Source organism: Ambystoma mexicanum, chromosome 11 (genome assembly GCF_040938575.1).
Source record: "Ambystoma mexicanum isolate Mex_15411 chromosome 11, UKY_AmexF1_1, whole genome shotgun sequence".
In the NCBI taxonomy this organism is placed as follows: Eukaryota; Metazoa; Chordata; class Amphibia; order Caudata; family Ambystomatidae; genus Ambystoma; species Ambystoma mexicanum.
In genome coordinates, this window is record NC_090934.1 from 974,704,564 (window position 1) to 974,732,414 (window position 27,851).

The following is a 27,851-nucleotide window of genomic DNA, read 5'->3' on the forward strand; positions in this document are numbered from 1 at the left end:
TGACACTGAACGCAATGCCAAGCTTTTCACCTTTTCGTTTTTTGTAAAATGACTAGATTTCTGTCACTTTTGGGATTTAAAATGTATATACTTGTTAGTCTAGAAGAACAATGTTTTTTAAGCTTGTGTAATCATTTTAATATGTTATGCAATATAACTTTTTTCATGGTAATTGGTTAATATTATTTGCATATTATGTTTTTAGGTTCTCTTTTTATCTGAGTCAGATGATTACATAACAGAAATACATTTAAATTGGAGACAATAAGATATTTTGATATTGATGCCTGTTGATGTTTTAAATATAGTACAGAATGTATACTTAGTAAACAATTGCACAATGGCACTTTATTGAGATATAACATGTATTTAATTCTGAGTGTTAGGAATGGCACTTGTTTTGTATATGAACTGTGCTTATCTGAATGATCAATGTGTACATTTTATTTATTTCATTTTTTTTTTATGATGCGCTTCTAAGCACTGCTCCAGGATTCCAACCTCTGTTGCTCTGCGTGATCTTGCTTCCAAGACCAGCACGCTGCCCCTGTGCTATCATCCGTTCACTTGGAATGGTAGATGTTTAGTGCATTTTGATTAAAGTATATATTTTGTTTTATGGATAACTTGTATGGAGTCCGTGCACTGAACAAACATTATTTTATTTTTTATTTTTTACTTAAAAGAACAAATCAGTATTTCTTGAAGACTGTAGTGCATTAGTCCTTCCCTGATATGTTATTGAGATGAGATTTATACCACACACCCCTGCCATTTTCATGGTGTCCATGCTCTTAGGCAAATCTGAAAACAAAGTAGGGTTAGGAGACGGTTACTTAGTGGGATTGAGAGGGAGAGCGCAAGAGAGCTTTTGTTGTGCTGATGGAAAAACTGGTCACTGTATGTTGGGTTCGGTTCCAGATGACATGGGCTTGGTGGTGTTTTGGTGTTTGAGTCTCTCTAGGATTGTTTTGTGTGTCTGTGGTGAAGTGTTAGAGATTTTGTGTGTTATGACTGAGTGGGATGTCAGAGGGAGTGTGCAGTTTGCTGTGTGATTTCACTTTGGTAAAGGTGGGTTATGCAAAGTTTTGAAGTAAATCCTTTTTTTGACGGGTAGCCAGTCTATGGTTCTCAGTGCTGGTGTGATGCGTTCTCTCTTAGTGAGTCTCGTGTCCCTTTGGCTCTACCAACTGGCAATCAAAGCGCTGCTGAGACTGTTTTGGGTTTTTAAATGCCCCAACGTTTCTTTCTTGACTCTTATGTTTGATTGCTAGATTTTTCATGCCACTTGTCAGAAAGTCTTTCTCTTCGTGGTGTGTAATTGGCACCAATTCCCTTGAAGCTCTGAGTCATCTGTTATGTAGCCAGCCATTAGATGCCAGTGGATCTTTGTCAAGGGGTCATCTTCGACTCCACACTCTCCTTCTCTCCTCATATTTCTGACGTCGCCAAGAGGTCACACTACCAGCTGCACCTCCTCAGAGGTATTCTTCCCTTCCTCTCCTTCCCCCAGAAGCTCACTGTCTCCCGAGCCCTGGTTCTCTCGAAGCTGGACTACTGTAACAGCCTCTATCTTAACCTGCCTGCCTCCACTCTCCGCCCTCTGCAACTCATCCAGAACAGAACTGCGAGACTTGTCCTTGGCCTCAAGCCCAGGGACCGTATCTCTCCAGGACTGAAATCTCTACACTGGCTCCCAGTGGCTGCGAGGATAAAGTTCAAAACCCTCTGCATTGTCCACAAGGCCTTCTGGGGCCTGGGTCCTAAATACCTTCAACTCTCTCTTCCCAAATATCTTCCTTCCCGAGCCCTTCGCTCATCCGCCTCCAATTCCCTCAGGGTTAGCCGCTTCTCGAAGCATCGAGCTGGGGGTAGATCTCTCTCCGCGGCAGGGGCCTCCCTCTGGAACAGCCTTCCTGCCTCCCTGAAACTTGAGGAGAACCATCTCCGGTTCCGGAAGCACCTCAAAACCTTCCTCTTTGCTTCTGCTTTCTCTCTCCCTCTCCCCTGCTGAACAGCTAATTAATTGTTCACTGAAACTGCACTGATCCTGCAACTGGACCACTCTAAACGGCCTCGGTCCTGGGCCCAGCCACTCTCCACTTGCACTGATGCCCTGGAACCCCTTTGCACTGCGGGACTGTCTCTGTATCCCTACAGCCCCCCCCTTCCCCAGCACTTGCTCTGCACTTACCTCGCACTTGCCACCAGCTGGCCCTATTTATTTATTTATTACTTTACACCACTTACCTTGTACTGCACTTCCCCCCCCTCCCCTTCCCCTTTTCCCCCTCCCCCACCCCTGCACTTGCGCGATCTGAATGACACCTGGCCTAGTAGGATCGTTGTCTGTCTCCCCTTGTCCCTCCCCTCCCTGCCTTGTCGCGCCTTGAAACACCTGTGTATAGGCGCGTTACAAATACCATATCATATCATATCATATCAAGATCCCGGTGGGCCTGGAAATCAATTCTAGCCTTGTTGATACTGGTCAAGACCCTGCAGTAGTATCTCCTAGCAATTAGTTTGCAACCACTCTGGCAAGCTTCTGTCCTTTGACTTAGGCACCTCCTAACCATCTAGCCTGCCTTGTCTTCCTTTTCCTCTTTCCCTCTTCCCCTTCTCCAAACTGGTCTCATTCTCCTCTTATTTGAGAACACACTACACTCGGCTCCTATCCTCCTTTCTAGGGTGCTAGCTACAACCCTACTACTTATTTTGTGCTCCTCTTAACCTGCTTAGTTGTTGTCTCCACCTCGTGTTCACCTTCTTAAAGTTGGTTGTTCTTTTCTCCTGCTGGCTTCATTGCCTTCCCCCACCTTCACTGTTCACTTTCCTTACAGAGCCTTATCCTTCATCACCTCCTCTGCGCCTCTCACAGCCTCTTGTGTAACCCTCTATAACTTTAGCCACGCTGCCGTGCACTCTGCACCTCACCCTGTCTTGGTTTCCTAAATACCCTACACTTTCCAAACCAAAGTGCCTTTTGTGCCCCAGCATGATGAATCGATGACCTTGTGACTGACTGATGCTTTTCAGCTGTTGTGCAAACCTGGTGATTGGCTGTAATGCTCCTGGACTACGAAACCCTCATCTGATTACTGTGTTCGAGCATCCAGAAAAATGACCCTGCTATCCATGGTTTCAAAGCGAGGGACTGCTGTCTTGATTTAAGTTGCTCAGATTTTCTATATCTGTATCTTTGTTGCAATCCTTCTCTTTCCTTCTAAGGTAAGCATTCACAGATCGGCACTCGTTTCCGGCTTCCTTACTCTGTAGTTCACAAACTCTTGTGAGGACTCCCTGTTCTGGGAAGCATTGCATCCTGACAGTCTTTGTTGAAACCAGCACCATTCTTTTGGCTATTTAGTTTTCAGGATCCTGGACTGGTGGACCTGGAACAAACTCTTGTGAGGAGTCACTGTTCTGGGAAGCATTGCATCCTGACAATCTTTGTTTAAAACAGTCACCGTTCTTTTGGCTATTTAGTTTTCAGGATCCTGGACTGGTGGACCGGGAAACAGAGGCTGAGAGCTGCATTGATGACCAAAAGTACTTTTCTCACTATCAGAACCTTCTGTAGTTTATCACATAGCGACATGTATTTACAGGGGCGCAGGTTTAAGAAAGCATGTCTTACATTTTCCTGGACTGCTAGGGTGGTCTTTACAAAATAAGGTCTTTCTCTATGCAGTCCCAGTCACCCCCTCCTCCACTCTCCCATTGCTACAGGTTTGCTTCAAGCTGGTAAATCTAATGCTATTTCTCCTGCGGGCCTCTTAAGAAATATAGGTTACCCTTTCCCAGGTGTCAACTTCCTCTTTCCTCTTCCCTATTATGCAATGCAATTATGACGTAGGGTCATTATATGTTGGGGAGGGTTCGGGGCTAGCAGAGTTGGGGTCTTTTTGATTCTGATCTTTGCTATCCAGAGGCTGGTAATGGACTGGGAAGCCCGGGGAACCCTCCATGCAATTCCACTGGGTTCTTGATCACAGAGTGTGTAGTGGCACCCAGCCCCCAGGGCCACCCAGTCCCATCACCCATCATCCCAAATGGGACTTTGGACACTGCCAATATAGAAAGAGACTGTCCTGTACTCTGCTTTTATTTATTGTATGTGTACTTGGTCCCCATATCAGTTATCATCTAGACAGTTTACAGTGTTTGAAATTGTGACTAAAATTGGATTGTTTTGATTGTTTTTTCACTACTGATTAGACACTTGGATGATAGCAGCATATTGAAAGAGATTTCTGGTGCAATCCACATTTTAGGTGCCTCAAATGATGGTCCTCTGAAGCTACTTCCTGAAAATCACTTTGATCTTGTTGTGATTGATGAGTGTGCTCAGGCATTGGAAGCAAACTGCTGGATCCCTCTACTGAAAGGAAAAAGGTGTATTCTGGCAGGTGATCACAAACAGCTGCCACCCACAATCATTTCTCACAAGTAAGACATGTACATTTCTGTTTCTCAAGCTTTCATCAAATGTGTAATAAACTCTCACTTTCTACAAACGGTTGAATTCATGCTACATAAGTACTAAACACAATGTGTATAGGCGCGTTATAAATTCCATATCATATCATATCATATATCAATTGGGGTGGTTGCACTGTGAGCTGTAAGTGTAACATCTATAAACATTTTTCTTATACTACCTGGTTCTCGTTGGAATGCAATGAGATTTGTGGATAGTTCACAAATTATCTGGTGGTGAGGGGAGATGGTGCAGACAAATATAAAGTAATACATCCATCTACTTGCATGTGGAGGGGGTGAAAGTGGTGGGTGGCAGAAAGTACAGAAGTGGAAGTGAGGGAGATTTAGAGGTTGAGTGTTTAGCTAGAGGGTTGGTGCTCTTCAAGGTGTAGCTTAAGTACTAATTTTAATGGGTGGGTGTTGGTGGTGTTCTTAATATTGGGGAAGAGAGTTCAGTGATGGGGGTGAAGAAGGGAGGTGGAATAGGGGGGAAATGGTGCACAGGGCTATCAAGGGACATAGAGATCAACGACAGTTGCAGACCACAAAGACTGACTAGAAGAGTACCAAGATATAGAGGATGATGGGTAGTGGGAAGCAATACCATGGCTAGATTTGAACTTGAGGAGTTTGTAGAGTGATTGGTTTCGCATGGTTATCCAGCTGGCATGGAGGTAGTGGAGAGAGAGGAGCAGGTTAGATTGTATAGGACTTCCAGGAGGAGACTTGAACAGTAGTCCAGAAGGGTAAGGACTGAGGAGAGTATCAGAATGTTGGTAGAGCAACAGGTGAGGAGGTGGCCGATCATTCCAATATTAAGGTGGATCCTGATGGCAGCGGCTGTTGATGTGTGAAGTGGAAGCACTTGTGATCACTCTACGGCATATACATTTAGGGTGGAGGTGTAGAACCTTCAGTTAGCCTCGAGGGACACTTACTGGGAGTGGAGGAGTAGGAGGAGAGGTGCCAAGGGTAGTCTATTGTTTTGAATGTAGAGGATAGTTGTAGAAGAATGAGGATGGAGGAGATCTTGGAGTGGTGAGCTAAGTAGTGAAAGTCAGCAACATCGGTCAGTCATCTCTGTTGCACGATAGCTTAGGAAGGCAGATTTCTCCTTATTTGCCACAGTCCTCCTTTGCAACCGTCCACCTTCTGTACCACAGTCGTTCTCCTTTGCCGCAGCCGTCATCCTTTGCCACAGTCTTCCTTTCCCACAGTACTTCTCCTTTGCCACATTTTGTTGTCTTAGTTCATATCCTTTGTCGCAGTCCATTTTCTTCGTTGTAGTCCATTTACTTTGTCCTAGTCCTTTTTCTTCCACATAGGCCAGCACCTTTGTCACAGTTCTTCTCCATGTATCCTCATAATCATTCATTCACACAGCCACATTTGCACGTTCCTCCACATTCATATTGATTCAGCCACCCCTCCTGCACCCTCTCGCCACTCTGTCTGCCCACCACTCAACATATCCCCCATCTGCCTAAGTGTATCTGTTTGCATTTACTCAGGAAAAGTTTTCATCATAGAACACTCAAAACTATTAGCTTTGTCAATTTAAAGGGTACATATGACAGCTATGCATACACATATGGAACATTATGTGGCAATATATTTCTCCAGTCTTAAAGCAATTTAATATTAAAGTGATGTTTAAATAAAAGTGCTGCTGATATTTTCAGAATAGAGGCGCATACAGAAGGTGTGATAGCCCCTCCCCCAAGATCACATCTTTTTGTTCCAGTAGGATGCATTGGTTCCAGGTTTGAAAGCAATGCCTGCAGGATAACCCATCTCATTTATATTTCGTAAATACATTCAGAAAAAAACACATACCACAGTAATCGCGTTGTGATAGAACTCTTGTTTCTGTTTCATATTTAGTCATCATGAAATATCAAAGACTCAAACTGCAAGCAAAGCATCATTAGAAGTAAAATAAAATGGGGAGAGGGTGCGTGCTATTGGGTTGTTTAGTTAAAAAGGTATTCACCCTTTTTGTGATCTGAGTTCTGTTGAGCTCTAGGCATAATAAATCAAGCCATTACAGACAAACATTTTGTGGATCCAATATCAGTTTTTAGATCTTGTACCTCAGATATTCTATTTTAAACAACAGATAAATTAGCATCTTGTCACTTCTCTTGTCCTTCCCCTCCGAATGGATTGTGTCCTCACATGTATTCCTCATCTTTGATATTCGATATCCAGCTTCAGCTGCTTCGGCAATAAAATGGGGGCATAGGGTGCTTTACATCGACTCGATGTCCCTCAAGGGCCTCTGTCTCGAGGATGATGTCATCGAAGACATATATAGCACGTGCAGTGCCCGTTGACTTCAGTTCAGTTTTTCGGTGTATGCGAACGCTTCGAGAAATGCGCGCGCTTCGTCACTTCGTAACGACTTCTTTACTTCGCGAAATCGAGAGAAAATGTCATCTTCGTCAACATAGACAACCCGAAGACTGGGTTCAAAAGGTGTTGATTGTGGGTGGAACATGTCATTGACTGCTCCTCATTGTATATGTTTGTGGTGCCTCGGAGTAGACCATAACACCTCGGATTGCTCCAAGTGACAGTCGATGACAGGAAATGCCTTGAAAGAATGAAAGAGGAAATTGACGGTAGGTCGAAACCCCAAATCTTCTACCCTGACCAAAAAACCTTCGACCGACAAGTCGAGAGGGAAATCTCCTCGGAGGAAGAAGGTTAAGCGGTTGAGATCGAGGAGTGGCTCCCACCGCTCCTCTTCGTCAAAGAAGTCTAAGAAGAAGCACCATAGGACGCCTTCTTCGACTTCGTCAGGCACTTCCGCTGAGAGGGTATCTTGCCCAACTAAAAAATCCACTCCGGCTGAGTGGGAGGCCTTCAGAGCAGAGATGCTCAAAATATTTGAAAAACAAAAGCCTCCAAGCCATGCTCCTACCGCGGCTTCGAAAGGAGCCAGGAAGGAAAGGGCTCAACCTAAATCCCACGCGCCTTTGAGCCCGGAACGAAGGCCTGATCCTCATCGGGAGCAGTCGAGGTCTCGATCCGATGACGTAACATCGAAGGATACGTCAAGCTGAAAGCACAAGCATAGGTCAAGGTCTTCGACACCTTCGATGCCGGCCAACTCTCGACTTTCTCGACGGCATCAACGCCATCATTGCCAGTTGTGCCATCAACCCTGAGCGCCCCATCAAATCATACAGCGCCTATAAAAAAAAAGTTTTGACGACTCCTCCAGTGTCGAATCCATTGTTCATAAAACCCCTCATACCTTTGAAGACCTATGTGCCTCTACCAAGAAAAGACTATTTTAGGTCCCTTCTACATATGAGGAGAATGAGCCCTAAAACGACGAAGCTCCATTTGGCCTCCAATTTGATAATCCAAATGTACCAAGAAAGTTTTATATCCGAGGAGTCATGGTTGAGGGACCTCTGTGACAACCTGCAGACTGCCAGTGGGGTTTACACCTCACCTGAGTTGGAATTTGGGAGTCCAGACGCTGGGCAGCAACTCATGTCTAAGGTAGTAGACTATATGGGGTGGAGTAGGCCTACATTGCCATTCGAACAGGATGATCTGACAGACATCCTGGATAAGGGTATTCATTCAGATCCTATATTACCTTTTCACATTGCTCTGCAAAAAGGGTGGCGACGAATTGGCAAAAACCGGAAACCAATCTGACTATAAATAAAAACTTGACCAAGAAGTACCGCCCTTCCTGTAGTGACCACCACTACCTGTCAAAACACCCCACTCCAGAGAGTCTAGTGGTATAGGCAGCTACTGCAACCTCTAAGCAATCGGCTTACCCTACCATCCCTCCAGATAGGGATGATAAAAGAGTAGATGGATGGGCAAGGAAGGTATTTTCTGCACGGCGTATGGCACTCAAATCTGCCAACTCCACATGTACCCTTGCAAAATGTATGTTCACTCTATGGGACTGCATTTCCATGACGGCAGAGCACATTCCCGAAGGGGATGAAAGGGACGGATTCTTAGCCATAGTTCGAGACGGCAAAGAAGCCATGTGTGAGTCTCTTCAGTCAGGTCTGGTTCTGCTGACGGCATCAGCAGAGCCATGGCTACTAGCACCGTTATGCACAGATTTGTGTGGTTGAGGAAGACAGGATTTGCACCGGATGTGCAATCCAGACTTCTCAACGTGCCCTTTGACTGGTCTCACATTTTTGGCAACAAGGCTGACAAGAGTCTTGCGAAGTTGCTGACCTCGAAGGCGGTAGCCAAATGTTTAGGTGCCGCTATTAGGCAACCTCAGCCTTTTTGACCCAGTCGACAACCTTGGAGGGGTAGATCTTTTCGCTGCTACTCCGCGGTTGGCAGGGCGACAGGAATGGCTGGTCAAAGGGTCCAAAGAAGATTCCTCGTGTTGGACGAGGGAGAGGTGCAAAGCCAGCTCAAGCAGGGGCATCTATCATCTGCCACTGCATCAGCTGCCTGAAAACCTCTCTGAGGTCACAGCTCACCAGTGGGGGGCAGACTGTCTCAGCATCTAGAAGAATGGTGAGACATTACTTCGGATACTTGGGCCTTGGAAACCAAAGCTCATGGTTAGTGCCTTTCTTTTTTAGAGACCTCAGGACAATCCACCGGGAACCAGTTTGAGGATTCCAAATCTGCTCCTTGTGCATGAAATTTTAACCCTGCTAGAGAAAGGCACTATAGAACCGGTGCATGTAACGGATAGGAACAAGGCTTGGTATTCCCCTTATTTCCTAATACCCAAAAAGGAGAGAGGACTGAGACCCATCTTGGACTTGAGATACTTGAACAAGTTCCTCACGAAGGACAAGTTCAAGATGGTCACACTTTCTCGTATCCTTCAGGCCCTCCAACTACAGGATTGGATGGTGTCATTGGACGTTCAGGATGCTTATTTTCATGTGCCAATCCATCTCAAGCATAGAAAATACCTGAGGTTTGCAGTTTGCAGTTTTCATTATCAATTTCGTGTTCTGCCATTTGGGTGGACCTCCGCCCGAGGGTTTCACCAAACTGATGGCGGTGGTGGCAGCTAGTCTCAGATGATGGGGGATTCACGTCTACCCTTACCTGGACGATTGGCTGATCAGGGCGTGTTCTCCCGAACACGTCTTGGATCATCTCAACGTCACCTGCCACTCCCTTCACAGACTGGGCTTCTACCTCAATTACAAGAAGTCCCAGATTACACCTTCTCAGAAACTCCAGTTCATCTGAGCTGATACATCTTTGGGAAAGAGCTTGCCACCCGAGGTGAGGGCTCAAGACATTCTACAGATGGTCACCAAATCTGTAAGTGCCCAGACTACCGCTGAAGGCCTTTCAGCCCTCTGTGCGTGGAAAGAATATCCTAATAATGACGGCAACACAGTGACCATGTACTACCTCAACAAGAGAGGTGGTGTAGGGTCACTACCACTGTGCAGAGAGGCAATGCAGTTCTGGTACTGGGCAATTTAAGAAGGAATCTCCCTATCAGCAGTTCATCTAGCCTGAGAGGAGAACACAGCAACAGATGCTCTGAGCAGGCAGAGCACAGTCTTGCACGAGTGGGAACTAGCTCAGGAAGTCCTTCAAGAGATCTTCACCCTTTGGGGAACCCCTCAAGTGGATCTGTTCGTGACGAGTGTCAACCGGAAGTGCGAACTGTACTGCTCCATGGAATCTCCCCCAAGAGGAGCTCTAGGAGACGTGTTTGTGGTGGACTGGGAATTTCCACTCCTGTACGCGTTTCCTCCAGTCCCTGTCATTCCTCACATGATCAGGAGGTTACGAAAGTTCGGGAAACACATGATCCTAATTGCCCCGGATTGGGCCTGGAGAAGGTGCTACCCGGATCTTTTAGACATGTCCATCTATCCTCCAATGCATCTTCCACAAAGAGAGGACCTTATCTCGCGAGAGACGGTCAGATTCTCCATCCAGAGGTCAAAACACTCAACCTTCACGCTTGGTTTCTGACAGGCTGAGATGCAGGGATTGCTACCTTCCTGATGACATAATGGAGATTTTGGTTCCATCCAGAAGGGTTGCAACAAAGTCTTTGTATCGTTGCCGTTGGAATGAATTCTGCGACTGGTGCAGAGAAAATAATGTAGATGATTTTCTGTGTAAAACACAAAATGTTTTATCCTTTCTACTATCTTTAGTCAATCTGGGGCTCCAGATTGGTACCATTAAAGGCTATTTGGCTGCGCTGTCCATCTTTAAGCGCTCGTCAGAGGAATGTTCATACTTCACAATTTCTAAAGAGGCTTACCAATGTGTCCCCTCCCCGCCCGCCCCCATCTCCTTTCCAGGTTCCAGTTTGGGACCCTAATCTGGTTCTAAAATTCCTAATGTGTTCACCATTTGAACCTTTACACTGTCCTATAAGGTTGTTAACCTTTAAAACCATTCTACTGGTAGCTGTAACATCAGCCCGGAGAGTGAGTGAGTTACAGGCGCTTTCGTCCAAGCCACCCTTTACTGTATTTCATACGGATAGGGTTGTTCTGAGGGTTAAACCTTAATTTTTTACCCAAAATCATTTCTGATTTTCACATAGGGCAGAACATTGTTTTACCTTCTTTCTATCCCCCATCTCATCCTAGCAAGAAGGAGAGGTTACATAGGTTGGACCCTCGCAGAGCTTTAAGCTTTTATATATCTAGACTGTCAAAACTCTGTATTGATGATCAACGTTTCATTGGCTATACGGGCCACAAACTCGGTCAGGCTGTTAGTTAACAGACCTTATCCAGATGGATCATTCTGGCTATCTCAGAATGTTACAGGTTGGCAGGAAAGGATCCTCCTGGAGGGTTAGGGGCTCATTCCACAAGGAGCATAGCTACCTCTGCAGCCGTGCAAAGGGATGTACCAATAAAAAGCATTTTTGAAGCAGCAACGTGGTCTACTTTTCACACGTTCACAAAGCATTATTGCCTGGAATCTTCCCTCGGTCAGGATGGGTGTTTTGGAAAAGCAGTCCTGCACTCGGTTCATGAAAACAATTAAAATCTAAATTCTACTCCCTCCACCAAATTAAACACTGCTTTGGGAGTCTTTCAAAGATGAGGAATACCTGGGAGGACACAATCCATTTGAAGAGCAAGTTACTTACCTCTGGTAACGTTCTTTCAACTGAATGTTCTCCCATGTATTCCTCGCCGCCCTCCCAACCTAACCCACAGTAGAATTTCCCATGTTATTACAGCTTTCTTTCTTTCAAGGCTGAGTACGGTCAAACCCGTGGTTGCGCAGGTATTTCTACTGTAAGAAAAAACAGAACTGAAGCCAACGGGTGCTGCGCATGCTACATATGCCTTTCGATGACATCATATGCCTTGGATGACATAAGTCAAACCAAAAAAGTGTGGTTTGCTTCAGAAGTCCAATCCCTATATAGTGAGAGACTTGCAAAGGCTTTTAGCTGTCTCACAAAGGTTCTTCAGATTCAGAGGTGAGTAACACTAGGAGAGGCCTTCCTGATAAGGAGTTCAGGACAAAGAAAGCAGCAAGTGTAAAGCCAAAATAATATTGGGAATATGATTTTAAGTCAAAATTTCAGCACTTTAAGGAGTAGCTACCACCCCGAGGGTCCAAGAGGGCTTTGTGTAAAAGTACTTATCGTTGCCAAAAATGCAGCACACTATTTTAAATCGGGGCGGGGGTCAGAATGTATCCACAGCCATCAGCCTGTTCAGAGATGTATTGAAAGTAACAAACGTTTTACTTCTGGCAAAGGAAAGGGTACACAAAGTGCCCCCACAGCACTCAATGGAAAATGGCTTGTGCTGCACAGGAAAAGATAAAAATGCTTAAAAAGGGGGGTGATATCTCATATGACACAGAAAAGGGGCCCTAAACGACACCATGTAGGATGCGGTGCCATTGGAAAAACACAGATGATGGAGCTAAGGCAGCGGTCTATCACCACTGGTAACCTAAAAAAGTGAATAATGTTTCCCAAAAGAAAAATGGATGCTCTTAGAGGAGTGAGGTTGAATAACCTTTTTCACCTTCAAAGTCAATAGAATTATCCAATATGTCCAGCAGTAGTTCTGTGGTGGTCTAAATGAAGTAAGGGGAACATTTGCAAAAAAAGAACCATCTCCCTAACATGATTAAATCCATAATTATGGAAAATATTGTAGTGAAGAACTTTGAAATACAAGAGACAAATGAGATGGGGATGCGGAGGAAGGGTTCAGAGTAGTGTTTACCAACTAAAAAGTGATCGGCATGATTGGTATATATTATTATATTGGTATACATATATTTCCTATAATAGTTTGATCTGGCAGTAGAAAAGAAAAGCTAATTGGCAGTGTGGAAAATGGCCTCCTCACACTAATGATCACAAACTTACATTTTGAAATGTAAAAGATATTTGTTATTTTATAGAAGCTTCTCAATATCAATCTTTGGATCCCCCTTGACTTCCGGTGATTAGCAGTGCTTCTGTTATGACACCTTTAATCTTTAGGATCTGTCTTGGTGTCCTTTTTGTGTGCCACTGTTTGTGGATAATATTCTCTTATCAATGCCCCATGCTGTACTTAGTTATCTGAAGCTGTTAATGAGGCTTACGTTCGTAGCGATCTGGGGTGGCGATATTGTCATGGAAAAGAATCGTACTCCATTTATAGGGTTGGGTCACTTGGAAGATTTATTAAAGTTTCCACAGCTGTAGAGAGAGCAAAGTGAGCTGATGTGGAGTTAGTTGGCAATAAAAAAATATGCGCTGGTGGCAGACCGAGATTATACACCCTGATTGTATAAGGTTTCCCGAAATTATCCAAGCAAGAAATGACATTTAAATAACTCAAAAGTGGAAAACGTTAAGTTCATAAGCAGTGAAGGCCACAGATGCGTACCTCGCAAGAATGTAAAGAAACAACTAAGGACTTCTGTGATGTTTCACAAGGTCTCATCAATCCTCACCACAGGGAAACCCCTTCTCACGAGACTAAGGAGGTGAAGTCGCTACCCAATAGTCCCCCTCGAGGTGATTTAATGCGGGAGGTCCTCATGTTGAGGAACGTAATGCGGGAGGTTCTCATGGGGAGGATCTCCCCCCAACCCCCTTGGGAACAAGGACGACCATTGTGGGGTTAGCCCAGAAAAAATAAAACATCTCCACATTCTCTAGCCCATCCTTCCATTCCAAACTTTTGTTGAAAGCAGAACCATATGCTACTGTGATGCAAAAGAAACAAGTGTCCTCGAACACACCAAGATGAGGAAGAACACAAAAAACACAAAGACTCCTTCCAACACAGGTATTAAGACGAGGTGGCTCTGAGGAGGCATATCGATCCTCCTGTCAGAAGTAACAAGGGACTTGACAGCCAGCCCCTCAAGAACAGGCTACATTGTATAAAAACAGACAATGGACTAGGAAAGTCGTCGACCCCATCGCGGAGCTCGGCAACAGCACCTGCTCGGAGAAGAAACAGACACGGAGAGCGTTCGGCACGGAAAATCGGAAATCTGGTTGCAGACCTAAGGAGAAGAGGAGCCGAGGATGCCGATGGTCGGCCATGTGAGTCCTCAGAGGGTTCTGCATGAGCAAACCTGTGCACAACGCTAAGGGCAAGAAGACCCAGCAGTTGGAGATGCCACAGAAACAGACTGGGAAAGCAGAACCAGCCGAGAAGGCAGACCGCCATCCCTGGAAGCAGTGGTGCTGTACCAAAGGTCGAAAGCAGGAAAAGGGGGTTACAGGAGACCCGGAGGGGATGCAGGTCTGTAGACAGGAGAGGCGCAATCCATCCTTACCTGGCTTCGTACAAGACATACCGCTGACAGACTCCTGAAAGGTAGAGAGTGCATCAGTGGGGAAGAGATGCCCATGATTCTGCAATTGTAAACAGCGTACACGTGAGAGCTGTAAACTACTCTGATAGTAGGCAAACAGCAGTGAGAGTTGACTTGAACCCGACAGGGAAGTTTGGAAAAGGAACTCGGGTAAGAATCACATGTGTTTATGGTGATGAGGAAATATTTCATTGTACACCAGTAGCCATCCAGGTTCAGGGGGAAACAACTCTGGCTAACTCTGCTGTTGTTATAGGTATACTACAAGAGACTGTAATTGGTACCAATTTTCCCAAACGTTAAAAACTCTTGAAAAATGCTAACTCTCCTCTTTGTTACTCCCTTTTTGTCTCTTGGAAAGAAGAGGGATTTATACCAGAAAGCCATGTCTGGAAGTGGGAGACCAAACTTGAGAAAGAAATGTCCTTCCCAGAAGAAACCCTAAATCAAAGCAAGGAGGGGAACCATTGGGCAGGAAGCCAGAGAGTTAGGGAAGGGTATGTGATGAATTTGAAGATGTCATTACTCCTTTCCCTGAGATAGTCTCTCCTCATGTGGCCAGGGGACGGCAGCTGCTTCCTGATCTTGACCCTGGGGGCAACTATTTGAGGGAGCACCGCATGGGTGGAGGTGACCCTCGGGGTGCGGAGGGGATGACATGACATCATCAGGTGAGGCACAATATCCCCCTTTCCCATTTAGGGATATTCCATCCATCCCTCATGCCCCAATGGCATACTGCCATCGTCCTCTTCAACAACTTGACAATTTTACCTACCGTTTTCCTAAGTAACAAGAACTGAGACAAGGAGCAATGATGATTACTCCTAATGTGAACCAACATCAGCAGTCTAGCAGCTGGAAGAAGACCATTGGCCCGACATAGTTTAAAACCATGCAGAGAAAAGAAGCATGGAGTTCGTCTTCTTACTCATCTGTTGTACGAAGAGCCGAGGAGAGAGATCGGGAGTATGATGGCAGTGGTGTAGGAGATTCGCTGCTTCTGAAGCGGGTCGGAGCAGCCAGACGAAGCAAACTGTCTTGCCAAGTCGTGGGAGGCCAGGGAACGTCGTTCGGAGAACATGGGTCGAAGCCCTGCCACTGAGATGCTGAGAAGAGAAAAGCTTCAAGGGGAGCCAGAGGCATGATGGAAGCACACGAGCGAACAAAGTGTTTTGCAGATCTGACGACAAGCCGCAGATCAACACGGGAGACACAAGGGACCCTGGAGCCGCTGCTGAGAACCGGCGAGCCCACTGAGAGAGACGGGGCCACCAGTGTGCTTTTGAGGGTATACCACATACCGAAGGAAGCGCAGTGTGAGAGCTGGGGGAAGTCTGAGCAGTATAATAGGGCCCCTAGACATTTGATTACGAAATAAGAAAAGAGCCATATTATAAAATACACGTGGGGAAAACTGTGTGGCAGAAAGGACTTGAAAATGCAATAAATGGTAAAGTATACCAGTGTTTTGTGAGTTAAGGAATTGGAAGGAAGACCCATGCCGTAAAGATTCTGAACTGCAGTGAGTGTGTAAAGAGAACCTGTCAGGAGAGTATGCCAGGTGTTTTGCAAGTCTGGGAACCTTACCCAAATTGTATCAAGGAACTGTATGGAAAAACCTGGCAAGGGAGTATGCCATATAGTTGTGTGTCTGGCAAAAGAGTATACCAGGTGTTGTGTGAGTCACAGAATCGCAAGGAAGATTCATGGCCTTAGGATTATGTTGAATGTGAGTAGGACTTGGGGAAGGGAGACAATTCCTCTGGAATAAGTTGCAACATCAAGAGGAAGGGGAGTTATCCTCTTTAGCTACAAAGAACTGGGTTATTTTTTGGACTGTTTGTTTTGGTGGGGAGAAACCTGGGGAAGGGAGTGATTCCCTGGAACTGTGAACATTATCCATTTAGAACCTTTGTTGGATTTACACCTTTTTGTTGAAGTTGAAAAGGTGTGCACTTTGCAAGAAAGAGACATTACCCTTAGCACCTTAAAGTTACTTTTAGAGTGTGAGGGCTAGGATAGGATTTCAGAAACAGGACATTTTTGCTTTGGCACACGACAGGCCCTTAGTTTTGATTGAGGTAGGGAAATGCCCCCTAGGTTAAGGACAGTGAGGCATTTCCCAACCCCGTTGTTATTTAATAAATGTTTATGGCAGACACCATGAGTCCTCTGTGTCCGTGTCTCATTCCTGGTTCATCGCAATGCTGACAATTCGAATAGCACATCGTTAATAGGCTTCAGTGTCTTCATCAAGCTCGAAATGGTATCCTCCGAGACTACTATAAAGTCAAACAGCTGCTTGATACATTTGTGTTTATTAGCTTCGAGCAACGTAACAAGTAAAGGTCTTGTACTGATTTGATGCAAGACCATCGGCTTATTCTGAGCAATCTTCTCTTGAATAGCTTTGCTTTTGTTCGAAAAAAAATTAATGCATTAGCGTGGTTCAATAAAGATTCAATGAAGAGAGGTACTGCTGGGATGAGAAAAATGTGCATTAACTGCAAAGAGTTCTCTGGGACGATTAATAGCCCAGTCAATTTCTTCATTAAAAAAGTCAGTTTTAGCTTTAACAGTTGCTGCCTTGTATTCTCTTAAAGCTAATTTAGCATTAAAAACCGTAACTGGTGTTCTAAGTTTCCTCCATTTTCTTTCCTTCACCCTATATTTTGTTCTTAGTGAGGCTAATATGCAGGCATACTGTGGTTTTGATTCAACCTTGATGGTCCGTGGAGTGAGGGGTGCATATTTAGTACAGATGGCATCCACCATAAGCACTCCCTGAGAGAAAAAATCATCACATTTCAAAGCCAAATCTATGGATTGTAAGGCTCCCGCTGATGCAACGCTTGGTACTCTCAACAGATCTTTAGGCTTATGCCGCATATCAGTTGTCTTGGCCTTCAAAATGCATCCCCTTTCCTTTCCAAGACTGAAATAAAATAGTCTAATAAAAGTATCTGACCAGGAGACAGGCATGGTATTAATCATAGAGATCCTTGAGCCGCAGGCCAGAATAGGATCCACACAGTGACCCTGTAAATGAGAAGGGGTCACATCAAGTGGTTTGAGGCCCTGGCTATTCTACAGTTCCCAGAACTCCAAGGAATCTGGGGCTGACAAGTCATCCAGCCAAATATTTAAATCACCAACAGAGACTAACTCTTGGTACTTGATGCTTTTGGTGGAAAAGAATAGGTCCACATTTTCCAAAAAGGGCCGAGCCGCCCGGAGGCCTATGTCCAATGTTGTGACTAGTAAAGGGCAGTGTTATAGGTACAATGAAGACTGCTTCACACGTAGTTATGGGTTCACTCGTTATTCCTCTCATTGCGATCACAGACATACAGATGATTGGAGAAGACTTACAAGGGAACAATAATACACTGGCGCCCATCACCCAGGCTGGTCACTTTCCAACTGACACAGGTAATACCCTAGTATACACAAGATGCTACCTGTGTTCTAACTGTGACATCAGTTATTTATTTTTCATTTATTTGCATTTTTAAAGCAATCACACAGCCCGGGGGCATCGAGGCACTGTTACAGGAATATGTCTCTTAGTTGCGTATTTATAACGTGCTTAATACCCAGAGGTTTCTAAGCGCGGACCCGGGGATCGAACCTGTGTCTTGTTTCCAAGGCAAGCATGTTGCCACTGAGCTATCCTCCCTAGACACAGGTCACCACAGGTACACCCGTTTGAAAAATGTGAAATGAATCTGACTGAAAAGCAAACATTTGATGTTATAAAATAAAGTTCTACATCAAATTAAATTGTGAACAATCAGTACGAGGAGTTATTATGTTTACCTAATGGCTCCATTAGTCTGCTCCATGACGAAAGTTTGCTTGAGTAGATGGCCGAAAGCTCTATGATTTTCTGTGAAAAGATCTCCCAAATATGTAAATTGCTTCACCATTTCCAATATCACACCATCCAAGTCAAAACCACTTTCCTCCCACCCACCAAGCATTTGAACTTTTAGTATTTGTGGGACAATCTCTCTCCTTCATAAATTCTCCTTAACTGTTCCTTAGAACTTGGAGGACCCTTGGTGTCCTTGCTAACAGGATTGCGTTGTCCACAATGCTCAGGGGTGCAAGTAGCACCCCCTTGCAGGTGGCCTATCAAAAGGCCTCTCAGCAAGCTCCTTTTCCAAAGAATTGGTATAAAGGTTAAACAGGAGAGGGGCCAGAACACACCCTTGTCACACAACCTTGGTCACTCGGAAATCGTTGGTTTGTTCCACACTACAGCCAAATCTAACAAAGGTCGCAGTATTGTGATGGAGTGTGAGACATTTCAGCAGGTGTCAAGATGTATTTGTTTTGGTTTGAGCTCACAGTTGAAGACAAAGATTATTGTTATGTTGTCTCAGCTAGTGGACTTTCTCGCTGATCTTGATTGCTTTTTTGATAATTTTGAACCCAGGACTGCTCATTAGTTTATTTGATATTTTAACTCATTGGAAACATTTCACTGTTCCAACATCTTCTTGGATGGGGCCGCATTGAATTTATATATTTTTATGTATTCAACTAGCATATCGAATTGAAGTATATATGCAATCATTATTACTTTGGATTGGAGAACTTTTAATGCGTGTCAGAACTTTGTAGGATTTAGTACTTTATTTTCTTTTTAGGTTTGTTCGCATTGGTATTCATGTTTATGCGCTCCATTGTTTTTACACATGTCAATAAATGATTTACTGCATTTTCTCGGAAGTGACGCTTTCGTGTGATTGGGTCATGAGGGGTAGCTATATTCATAGTACCCAAATATAAATGCATGCATTGCCTTTCTTATTGATCCTTCAACCCTCTTTCTTTTGTTCATGAATTGAGTTGTTTCCCCTGGCTTGAAGGATTCATCGGGGGAACCCCTCCCACTTTGTCTCTGTGTGTAGATGTATTCATCGGTTTCAGGATCTCCCACAGCCTTGACCGATTAACCATGCTAAAGGTGGTGGAGTGGTTCATGAAGTTTGTGTACACATGAGTTCTACACAACAAATATTTTGCTACCAGAAAGTATACATTGTCAACTTGTGCTGCAGTGTTTATCCCCTTTCCTAAACTCCCCCATGGGTTGAGGCCAGGATTCTTTTGTTGTGAAATCATGCTGCCAATCTATAATGTACCAATCGCCTAAAATGTGTTGAGGTAGAATCAATGAGGGAGATTGAGCGATACGATTTTGTTAGTTTCCTTCCCCCTTGCCCCCTCCACCCTCCCACTTCTTGGAAAGGTGTATTATCAAGGCTGTGTGCTAGCGCACTAGAATAGAGCCAAAGTGCCAAATGATGTTGAAAGCACAAGTAAGCAGAGCGGCCCAGACTCGTGGGACAGCATCTAGCCAGGACTTGTGTGCGAGTGCTGGGATTTAACTGCACAGATGACTTCTTCTAGTTCAGAGCCCCATCCCACAGCTCTACCGTCTATATTCTTGATTAACTACACATTAGGCTGTTCATTTTTCTGGCTCAATCTAGGGCTACTGTGCCACAGATTATATAATTATGTGATGAAATTGACCCATGCTTTTGCCTTTGTGTGCCTCTAGAAGCTTAATGTGATTCGGTGTGAAACCACGGGCCATCTCTGTCCAGAAGTGTTAGCTATTGTTCAAGCTAGCAGCCATCTCTAATCTCACCTAGGCTGTGAGTCAGAAGACTCTCTTTGCCCGATAGACACATTTATAGTGAGTATCGCTGGTAACGATCTCAAACACATCTCACAGGAATCTGTTCAAAGTGCAAAGAAAATGTTGTTTACGTTAAGCTACATGAAGAAGAGGAAATCCACTATCAACATTTAATCTGCATACTTCTTGCGTAGAACAAGGGTTTATATTTTCAGTAAAAAGAACCTGAGAATCTGATACATTGTGGGGTCAGTACTATCCCTTAGACATCCATCAATTGTTCAACAACTTTTGAGTCTTGCACATTACCCACCTATGGAATTAGGAAGGAACATTTAATTGTTTCCCGTTTATTACTAAGCACATCACTGGCAAGATCACTGTGCACCCTGTGGGGAGATGCATAAATAGCTGGTGATTTAATAGCCCAACAATGTGATTTTAATCACTCATCACATCCATATAAAGCCAAACAGGCTACCCTTCCCCAATCTTCCTCGCTGATTAGAAAATAATCAAATGTGGAGGAGCACTGGCTGTTATTAATAGTGACTTTCCCAGGAGTATCAGTGGTCATCCTGTCATTAAGCGCACAAGGTCCCTTTTCCTCAAGAAGCTGTGACACATCAGAGATCAGTCGTGATGATCCCATTCAAGGTCCTGATTAATATCAAATAGGTTTTTCGGGGGGACCCAGCCCCTAATTTTAGATTAAAATCACCACCCACAAGCAGACAACCTCACTGTCTGCTATTGTCTCGCTCAGGAGACCAAGCACTAATAAGAAAGAATTTGCCTGTCGTTAATGGAGAAAATATGTTACTTTTACAGGGAGTTATCAAACTTAACTAGCAAAATAGAAAACCAAGTTGGGTCATGAAACCTTCAAGCGGGAGGGTTATTTGGGGGAAATAACTTTCACTGAAAAGCCACTACAGTTGTGCCACTTGGTGTTGTTTTAAAGCAGTTTTATAATATATGGAACCGATCTAGGGTTGTAGATGAAAATGAGCATATTTCCTGCAAGCATTCAATGTTGTTTCACTATTTAGGGAACTAAATCTTTATCCAGGTTTACAACCCAATCCAGCTGTGTTCTGTGTTAGCAGGGTATAACCGTAATTTAAGGGCAGAGGTGCAATGGAAGTCATAGCACCATCAAGATAAGTGTCATCGGATGTAAAACTAACCATACTTTTATCCATTAGAGAGCCCAGTGGCATGAGGCAGTCTACAGCCTTTGTTATTGTCAAGATATCATAAGTATTAGTCTTGTAAGGTTTGCTGTGCATTTTAATGTATGATTTTGATGCATGGTTGGAACTGCTTTGTTATGTAATGCAAGATTTGTTGTATGCCATGTATAAAGGTTTGATGTAAACCACATATACAATAAAAAAAAAAAGTGTTAGGTGCTAACATCATATATTCTTGATGTTTCATCAGTCTTATTTTCATTGGCAGCTAAATTACGTTGCACCCCTCCCCCCTTTCCTTTATAGTGCTGTCATTCCTATCAGCAGCGAAAACAGGAATATATTTCGCCAGAGTTCTTAGTAACATCTAATAGACACCAAAACGGTCTCAAGCTGTCTATTATCTCACTCGGCAGTACCCTTAGGTTAAACTAAGCCTGATGTTCATAGGTGCCCATCTACATTTGTACATTGCCCTTAACCCTCTCAGCAATCCTTTCTCCCCTAACCGCCTATTGCATTTCCATTGACCAGCAGTACAGAGGGTGGGGAGCTAAGGGGGAGAGGTGGGAGGTATAAGAATCTGAGGAAACTTGGGCCATAAAGAAAATTGTCAAGATCATGCCACTCTCCCCACCTCCCTGCATTGCCTCCCTTCACAGCACCGGAAACATTCTGTATCCCTCTACTGTGAGGGCAGGTCAGTGGACTATTACTCGCATATTTACCTAGTGTGATTTTATAGCACCAGGGCAGATTTAGAAACAAGTCATACACAATATTAGCAATTGAGATTTGCACACTAGTCCCACATTCGCCAGTGACTACTGCTGTTATGGTATTCCTTTTTAAGGTAATATAAGACATAGTTGTCGTTAACCTGAGATTTCAGCTCCAATGCTTGCCAGTGGCGCTCTAGCATTCTCTTTCTAGTACTCAACGCGCATCACATCTGTGGGTACCCATGGAGGACATCCAGATGGGAAGGGACAAGCGTGCCTTCCTGGGGGTTGTTGACTCTTGCGGTTTCCAAGTGCCCAAATGTTCAAGTTCAACACAAAAGTTCAAATCCATCAAAAAGGTTTCCAACAAACAGTGTTCACAGTTCCAGGCATCACCTTCCTTCCCCAGATTCTTTATTTTAAGTTATACCACTTCAAAAAGAATACCTAAGTTCCAAGAGGATTACCTTCTCCCCTTGGTGCGCTTTGCTTCTCTTGGGGTATCGGCTCCCTTCCCCAAGCTTTCTCTTCCGCTTTTATATGTTGCAAATCCCAAGGTAATGTATCTTCCTAAAGGCTCTTTTTTTCCTTCTACAATTCCACAGCAGTTAATTAATTGAAGGGCATGGCCTTCCTCAAAGTTCTTTACAATAGGTATTTGGTTTTCATCTGGGACACTCTCCCACCTGTCTTTTCACACAAATGCCTAACTTTCACTTCACCTGGTGTACCATCCTACCAGGACTTTATTATACATGCATCAACCTTTACCTAGTGTACTTTTCTGCCAGGGTTTTATTATACACACACAATAAGCTTCACCTGCTACACTCTTCTACCAGGACTTTGTTACACCACTACTGAGCATCCAATCTAAAATCAGAGACAAACAGAAATCCATACAGCCTGACCAACTACTAACCACACCTACACCCAATACTCTCCCAGCTAACCCTCCTCACAAACCTTTTTCCTTCGCCCCGCTCACTACCCTCGAAGTAGAAGGCATCATAAACAATTTAAAACCATCCAATTGCCAAGGCGACCCCTGCCCTGCACCTATCATTAAGGAAGCTTCTCATGAACTAGCCCCATTCATCACTGCATTCATAAATGCTTCTTTCAAGGCGGCTATTGTCCCGGACAACCTAAAGGATGCATGGGTTATCCCACTCCTCAAAAAACCTTCCCTTGACCCTAACATCCCAACTAATTTCAGACCTATCAATACAGTCCCATTCCTGCTCAAGATCCTGGACCGTGCAGCCTACCTGCAGATACAGGATTACCTCGAGCTAAACAACCTCCTGGGCTTGAGACAATCAGGGTTCCGCCCTAAACATGGCACGGAATCTGCTTTGATCGACCTGAAAACCCAAATGGAGTCGCTAAAGGACAAAGGGAAGCTAGCTCTTCTCCTCCTTCTCGACCTCTCCTCAGCTTTCGATTTGGTCAATCACCAAATACTCTGCCAGCATCTCAAATCTGCAGCACACTTCTCTGACTCTGCCAATGCCTGGATCCAATCTTTCCTGAGCAACAGATCATGAGGGTCTTCTCCCCTATGGCCTCGGCGGATCCCTCTCCTATTCACTGTGGTGTGCCCCAAGGCTTGTGTGTTTCCCCCACGTTGTATAACGTATTCACCAAGCCCCTCTTCGATGTGCTTGACTATCTGGGTGTCTCCTATACTAACTATGCTGATGAGACCCAGATACTCATCCCTATCACGGGAGAATACACAGCCGACACCAAAGCCCTTAACGATGTTTACCTGGTTATCCAGGCCTGGATGGCACATCACGAACTCTGCCTCAACGATAAGACCGAGCTCCTCCTCCTAGGTTCAAATCATCGGCTTAACAAACTAGACCAAACTTACAAGTCCTTCATTATTGACGGCAACGATATTAAAGTCTCCAAAGACACTAAGACTCTAGGCGTCTACCTCGACTCTACGCTCTCTCTGAATAGACATACAAATGCAGTTACGTCAGCCTCGGCCTATACTTGCAAACTTATCACTGCCTGTAGACCCTTCCTAAACTCTACCAACTGCATCACCCTCGCCAGAACTCTTGTCATGGCCAAAATCGACTACTGTAGTGCTCTCTACCTAGGGACCAGTCAGTCTAACCTTAATAAACTGCAAACTGTACAAAACAATGCCATTAGGGCAGCCTTAAACATCCCGAGATGCTCCCATATATCCTCCGCCAGATTGAATTTACGCTGGCTCCCAGTAAAACAAAGAATTGCACTGAAAACCCTCGCCTTGACTCACAAATGCCTGAGTAACAACGCCCCACCTTACCTAACCGCTCACTTCACACTCCACACATCCACTCGACCCATTAGAGCAGCCCAAACTCACAGCCTCACCGTTCCCAGATGCAAACTCCATAAAGCCGGTGGAGTGAGCTTCCCTGTCCTAGAGTCGAAACTCTGGAACACCCTGCCTACGCCTATTAGAACTGAACCTTCATTCCACCTCTTCAAGAACAATGATAAAACGTGGCTATTCGCCCAATTTTATGAGACCCCTACACAAACTAATCTCCCTGTGTGGTACTGGATATGTATATACATCTCTCTTGCTCTGGACCTGTATTTACTATGTAAATGATACCCTTCGGTATATGTACATATTCTGTATATTCTGCAATTTACTTGCAACTACTGTCTACTGTAACATGTTTTAAGAGTATGCGCCCGGTTGCCCATGGGCCTGGTTTCTGCACTTTATAAATAAAATTAAAAAAAAAAAAAAAGTCACCCGATATACTTCTCTGCCTGGACTTTGTTTACACAACTCACACATCCTTTGTTATGCAGATACTTAACTTCACTTGGCTTACTTCTTTACCAGGACTTTATTATGCAAGTCACTCTTTCAACTTGGGGTTTAATAACCCATGAACAACTTGATTTACATATGCTCTCACTTCTTTAGCAACAGTGCCGTTTCCTCGTGCTGCATTACTTTAGGTTCACCGGTTGTTTCTATGGTTTTAGCGAAATGAAATATGCTTGCTGGCAACCCAGTGAACCTTTTTCCTTCACAGGGTTTACCGGTTGTCTCCTGTGTTTCTCTGCTCTCCCCTGGTGTGGCGTACTCTCTTTGCATGTACCCTGTTAAGCACTGCACTCCTGTTGTCGGCTTTCGCTGTGCACGGTCCCCCCTTCCTTCTCTCTTGCTGCAGCGGACCCCCCGCACCCTAGTTTCTCTGGCCTTGTGTTGGTTTCACCCCTCGGTCCCCTGCCATTTCTTGCTTGCCTTCAACGTATTACTCAGCGGTCCTATGGGCTGCAAGGCAGCCCGGCGTATGCAGATTTCCTCTCTCCTTCCACTCATCCGCTGCAGCTGGGCCGCTTTTGAACTTCCCTGACTTGCTTAGTCACTTGCCAACAACTAGACTGCTCCATTGGTCGCCCAGCCTTTGCAATCCTCATTACTCATTATCTCTTCCTTGTGTCAGTTCTTATGGAGTTACTTTCTGTATGGCTTTCTGAATGGCTTAAAAAACGTGAATACTGAGCCTCCTGGGAAGTTAATCTCACTAATTTCAGGGCAGGGGGATTAATCACAATAGATCTATTAGGAGGTGGGGGATGATTGTACCAATATGCCTTTAAGGCTTGGGGGACTGTAGAAGCATCTCTGAAGGGTAAATGGGAGTGTGTGCTTTCCTCCGACAATGTCATGTCACTCTACCAAGGTCTACCTCCCCCAAGATGGTTCTCCCTCATAAAGCCGCCCTCAGGGTCTGGATCAGGTAGCGGCTGTCGCCTCCCCCTAACCCCCCTCCATATGGGAGGGGGTCACCTCAGGGAAAGAAGTGAAGACATTGTCAGATTCATCATAGAGTCTGCAGACTAATTGGACCAGACTCATTTACTTACGTATCCTTCCATTGTGTAAAACTACTTAGGATGCACTTTACGTAAGAATCATTATTAAGAACTGAGATGTTTTAATGGCGTTGTTTAACACTTGTGGTCTTGTCTATCTTCTGCATAATGTATTTTTTAGTAACTGCATTGGAGCATTTATTGTTAAAATGGAAGCCATTATTAATATTTGATTTAAAAACACTGCCCTTATGTAATTCCTTCTTTGAGTACTTATTAAAATATGAAAGATCTGATGAATTGTACCTTTATCGTTTTTTCTAAATGAATTTATATGTACAGCTATAAAGCATGTGATTTTGTTAGTTCTATCGTCAATTCTTTGCAGTTGCACGAAATTCTATCTTTTCTAATGTATCAACTAAGTGCATATCCTTGGCCGTCTGATAGTCTAAATGCAAAAAGATCTTTCTTATTGGGTCAATTAATATTGTGTTCTTTGTTGATGTAGAGCTGCAGCAAAGGGTCTTTCCCTGAGTTTAATGGAGCGCCTAATTAAGAAGTATGGGGAAAATGTTGTCAAGATGCTGACTGTGCAGTACCGCATGCATCAATCTATAATGCAGTGGGCTTCTGAGGAAATGTATGGTGGGCGCCTGACTGCACACTCCTCTGTTGCAGAGCATTTGTTAAAGTAAGTAACTGTATTTACACGGATACAGCTACGCTAATTTTACTGTTTGATTCTTGTCATGTTACAGCGCAAATGCGGTGGACAGGCAAGGCTTTTCGTTATTCCATTCTACCTAGAGAATTTGCCTAGATTTCACAAGTAAATGTAAAAGGTTGCTTTAAAGTAAGTGATTTGAAGCTGAAACAAGTCTTTCTGTCATTCTCCCACTCCCTACCCCATCTCTCCTCCCCCACCCCCATCGCTCTCTCCTCACGGCTCTGCTCTCTGTCACTGTATCGAATAGCTGTAAAGCAGACCCGGACTGACCTATAGGGCAATGGGGCAATGCCCGAACAAAAAATGCTGTCTTTTTTTTTCCATCAAAGTGGGCTACTTTTTGTAGATGTGGGCCAGTTTGATGAGTTTCTTCACCATGCGCCTAGTAGTTTTGACCATAGTTGCTCAATAAGTATTCTTGAAATTGCACAATTTGCATTTCATTTTATCAAAACACCTGTTGTCTCCAAGATTGTTGATTAGTCGTCCTTAAAAACTATGCAGTCCATCAATTATCTACTGTGCTGTAATAATTTGAGAAAATGTATAGTTGGGGGGCGTGGTCAAGATGGCGGCGAAATGTGACATACGCCTTCAACCCTCTCCGTCCACCGATCCGAAGTGCACTGATGGCAGCGACCGTTTAACTCTTTGAGGACCTCGGCAGTGCCCCTTTAGTGGGGGCAGATGCAGCAGCTGTACAATCTCTCTGTGGATGGAAAAAGGGAGAGATATGCAGCGGGGAAGGCAGCCTGACAGAGACAACCTTGCGGAGAGCAATGGCAGCCATCATGAGCCCCGGCCCGCTTGTGATCCCGTGCCCGAGGAGAGACTGTGGAGCTGAGCAGACTGGCCAGGATCGCCGGAGGCGGCAAGGCTAATCCGGGGGAGTGCCAACGCAACCAGCGAGGGCATTGTTAGCGAACCCAGTTGCCGCCGCCTAACTTGAGGGGGAGACTCATCCTGCAAGGCAACCCCTTCATGGTGGTGGGGACCTGTCCTCAGTGTTAGCCCAGAGCTCCTGGAGCGGAGCCCCGACGGTTGTATACGAATTGATCGTTTTACAACTGCTCGAATGACAATTGACCTTTTCACAATTGACCGAATTGTGAAGGTCAATTGTACCATATATGTGGGGGGAAACCCCCCACAACCTCCCACCCAACGCCAAACCCCCCAAAATATTCGGTCAATTGTGACCCTTTAATTTCAGTCAATTGTTCATTCGAACAATTGTAAACGACCAATTTGGGTAATACCGCCCCGACGACGAATTTCGGTCAATTGTTCATTCGAACAATTGTAAACAACCAATTTGGGTAATACCGCCCCGACGACGGTGGAGTGGTGTGGCGAGCCACCCTGCATTCTCGGCACTCGACACAGCGGAGGGTCGCTGACTG

At 44.6% G+C, this 27,851-nt stretch overlaps 1 protein-coding gene across 1 annotated transcript in view; it reads left to right on the plus strand.

The window, feature by feature from the left end:
- IGHMBP2 (immunoglobulin mu DNA binding protein 2) overlaps positions 1–27,851 on the plus strand; it is a 530,708-nt gene that overhangs the window by 278,257 nt on the left and 224,600 nt on the right. Inside the window, exons 8-9 of the mRNA XM_069624129.1 lie at positions 4,278–4,452; positions 26,230–26,412. Of these exons, the coding sequence (XP_069480230.1) occupies positions 4,278–4,452; positions 26,230–26,412 (358 nt within the window). The remainder of the gene's footprint in view (positions 1–4,277; positions 4,453–26,229; positions 26,413–27,851) is intronic.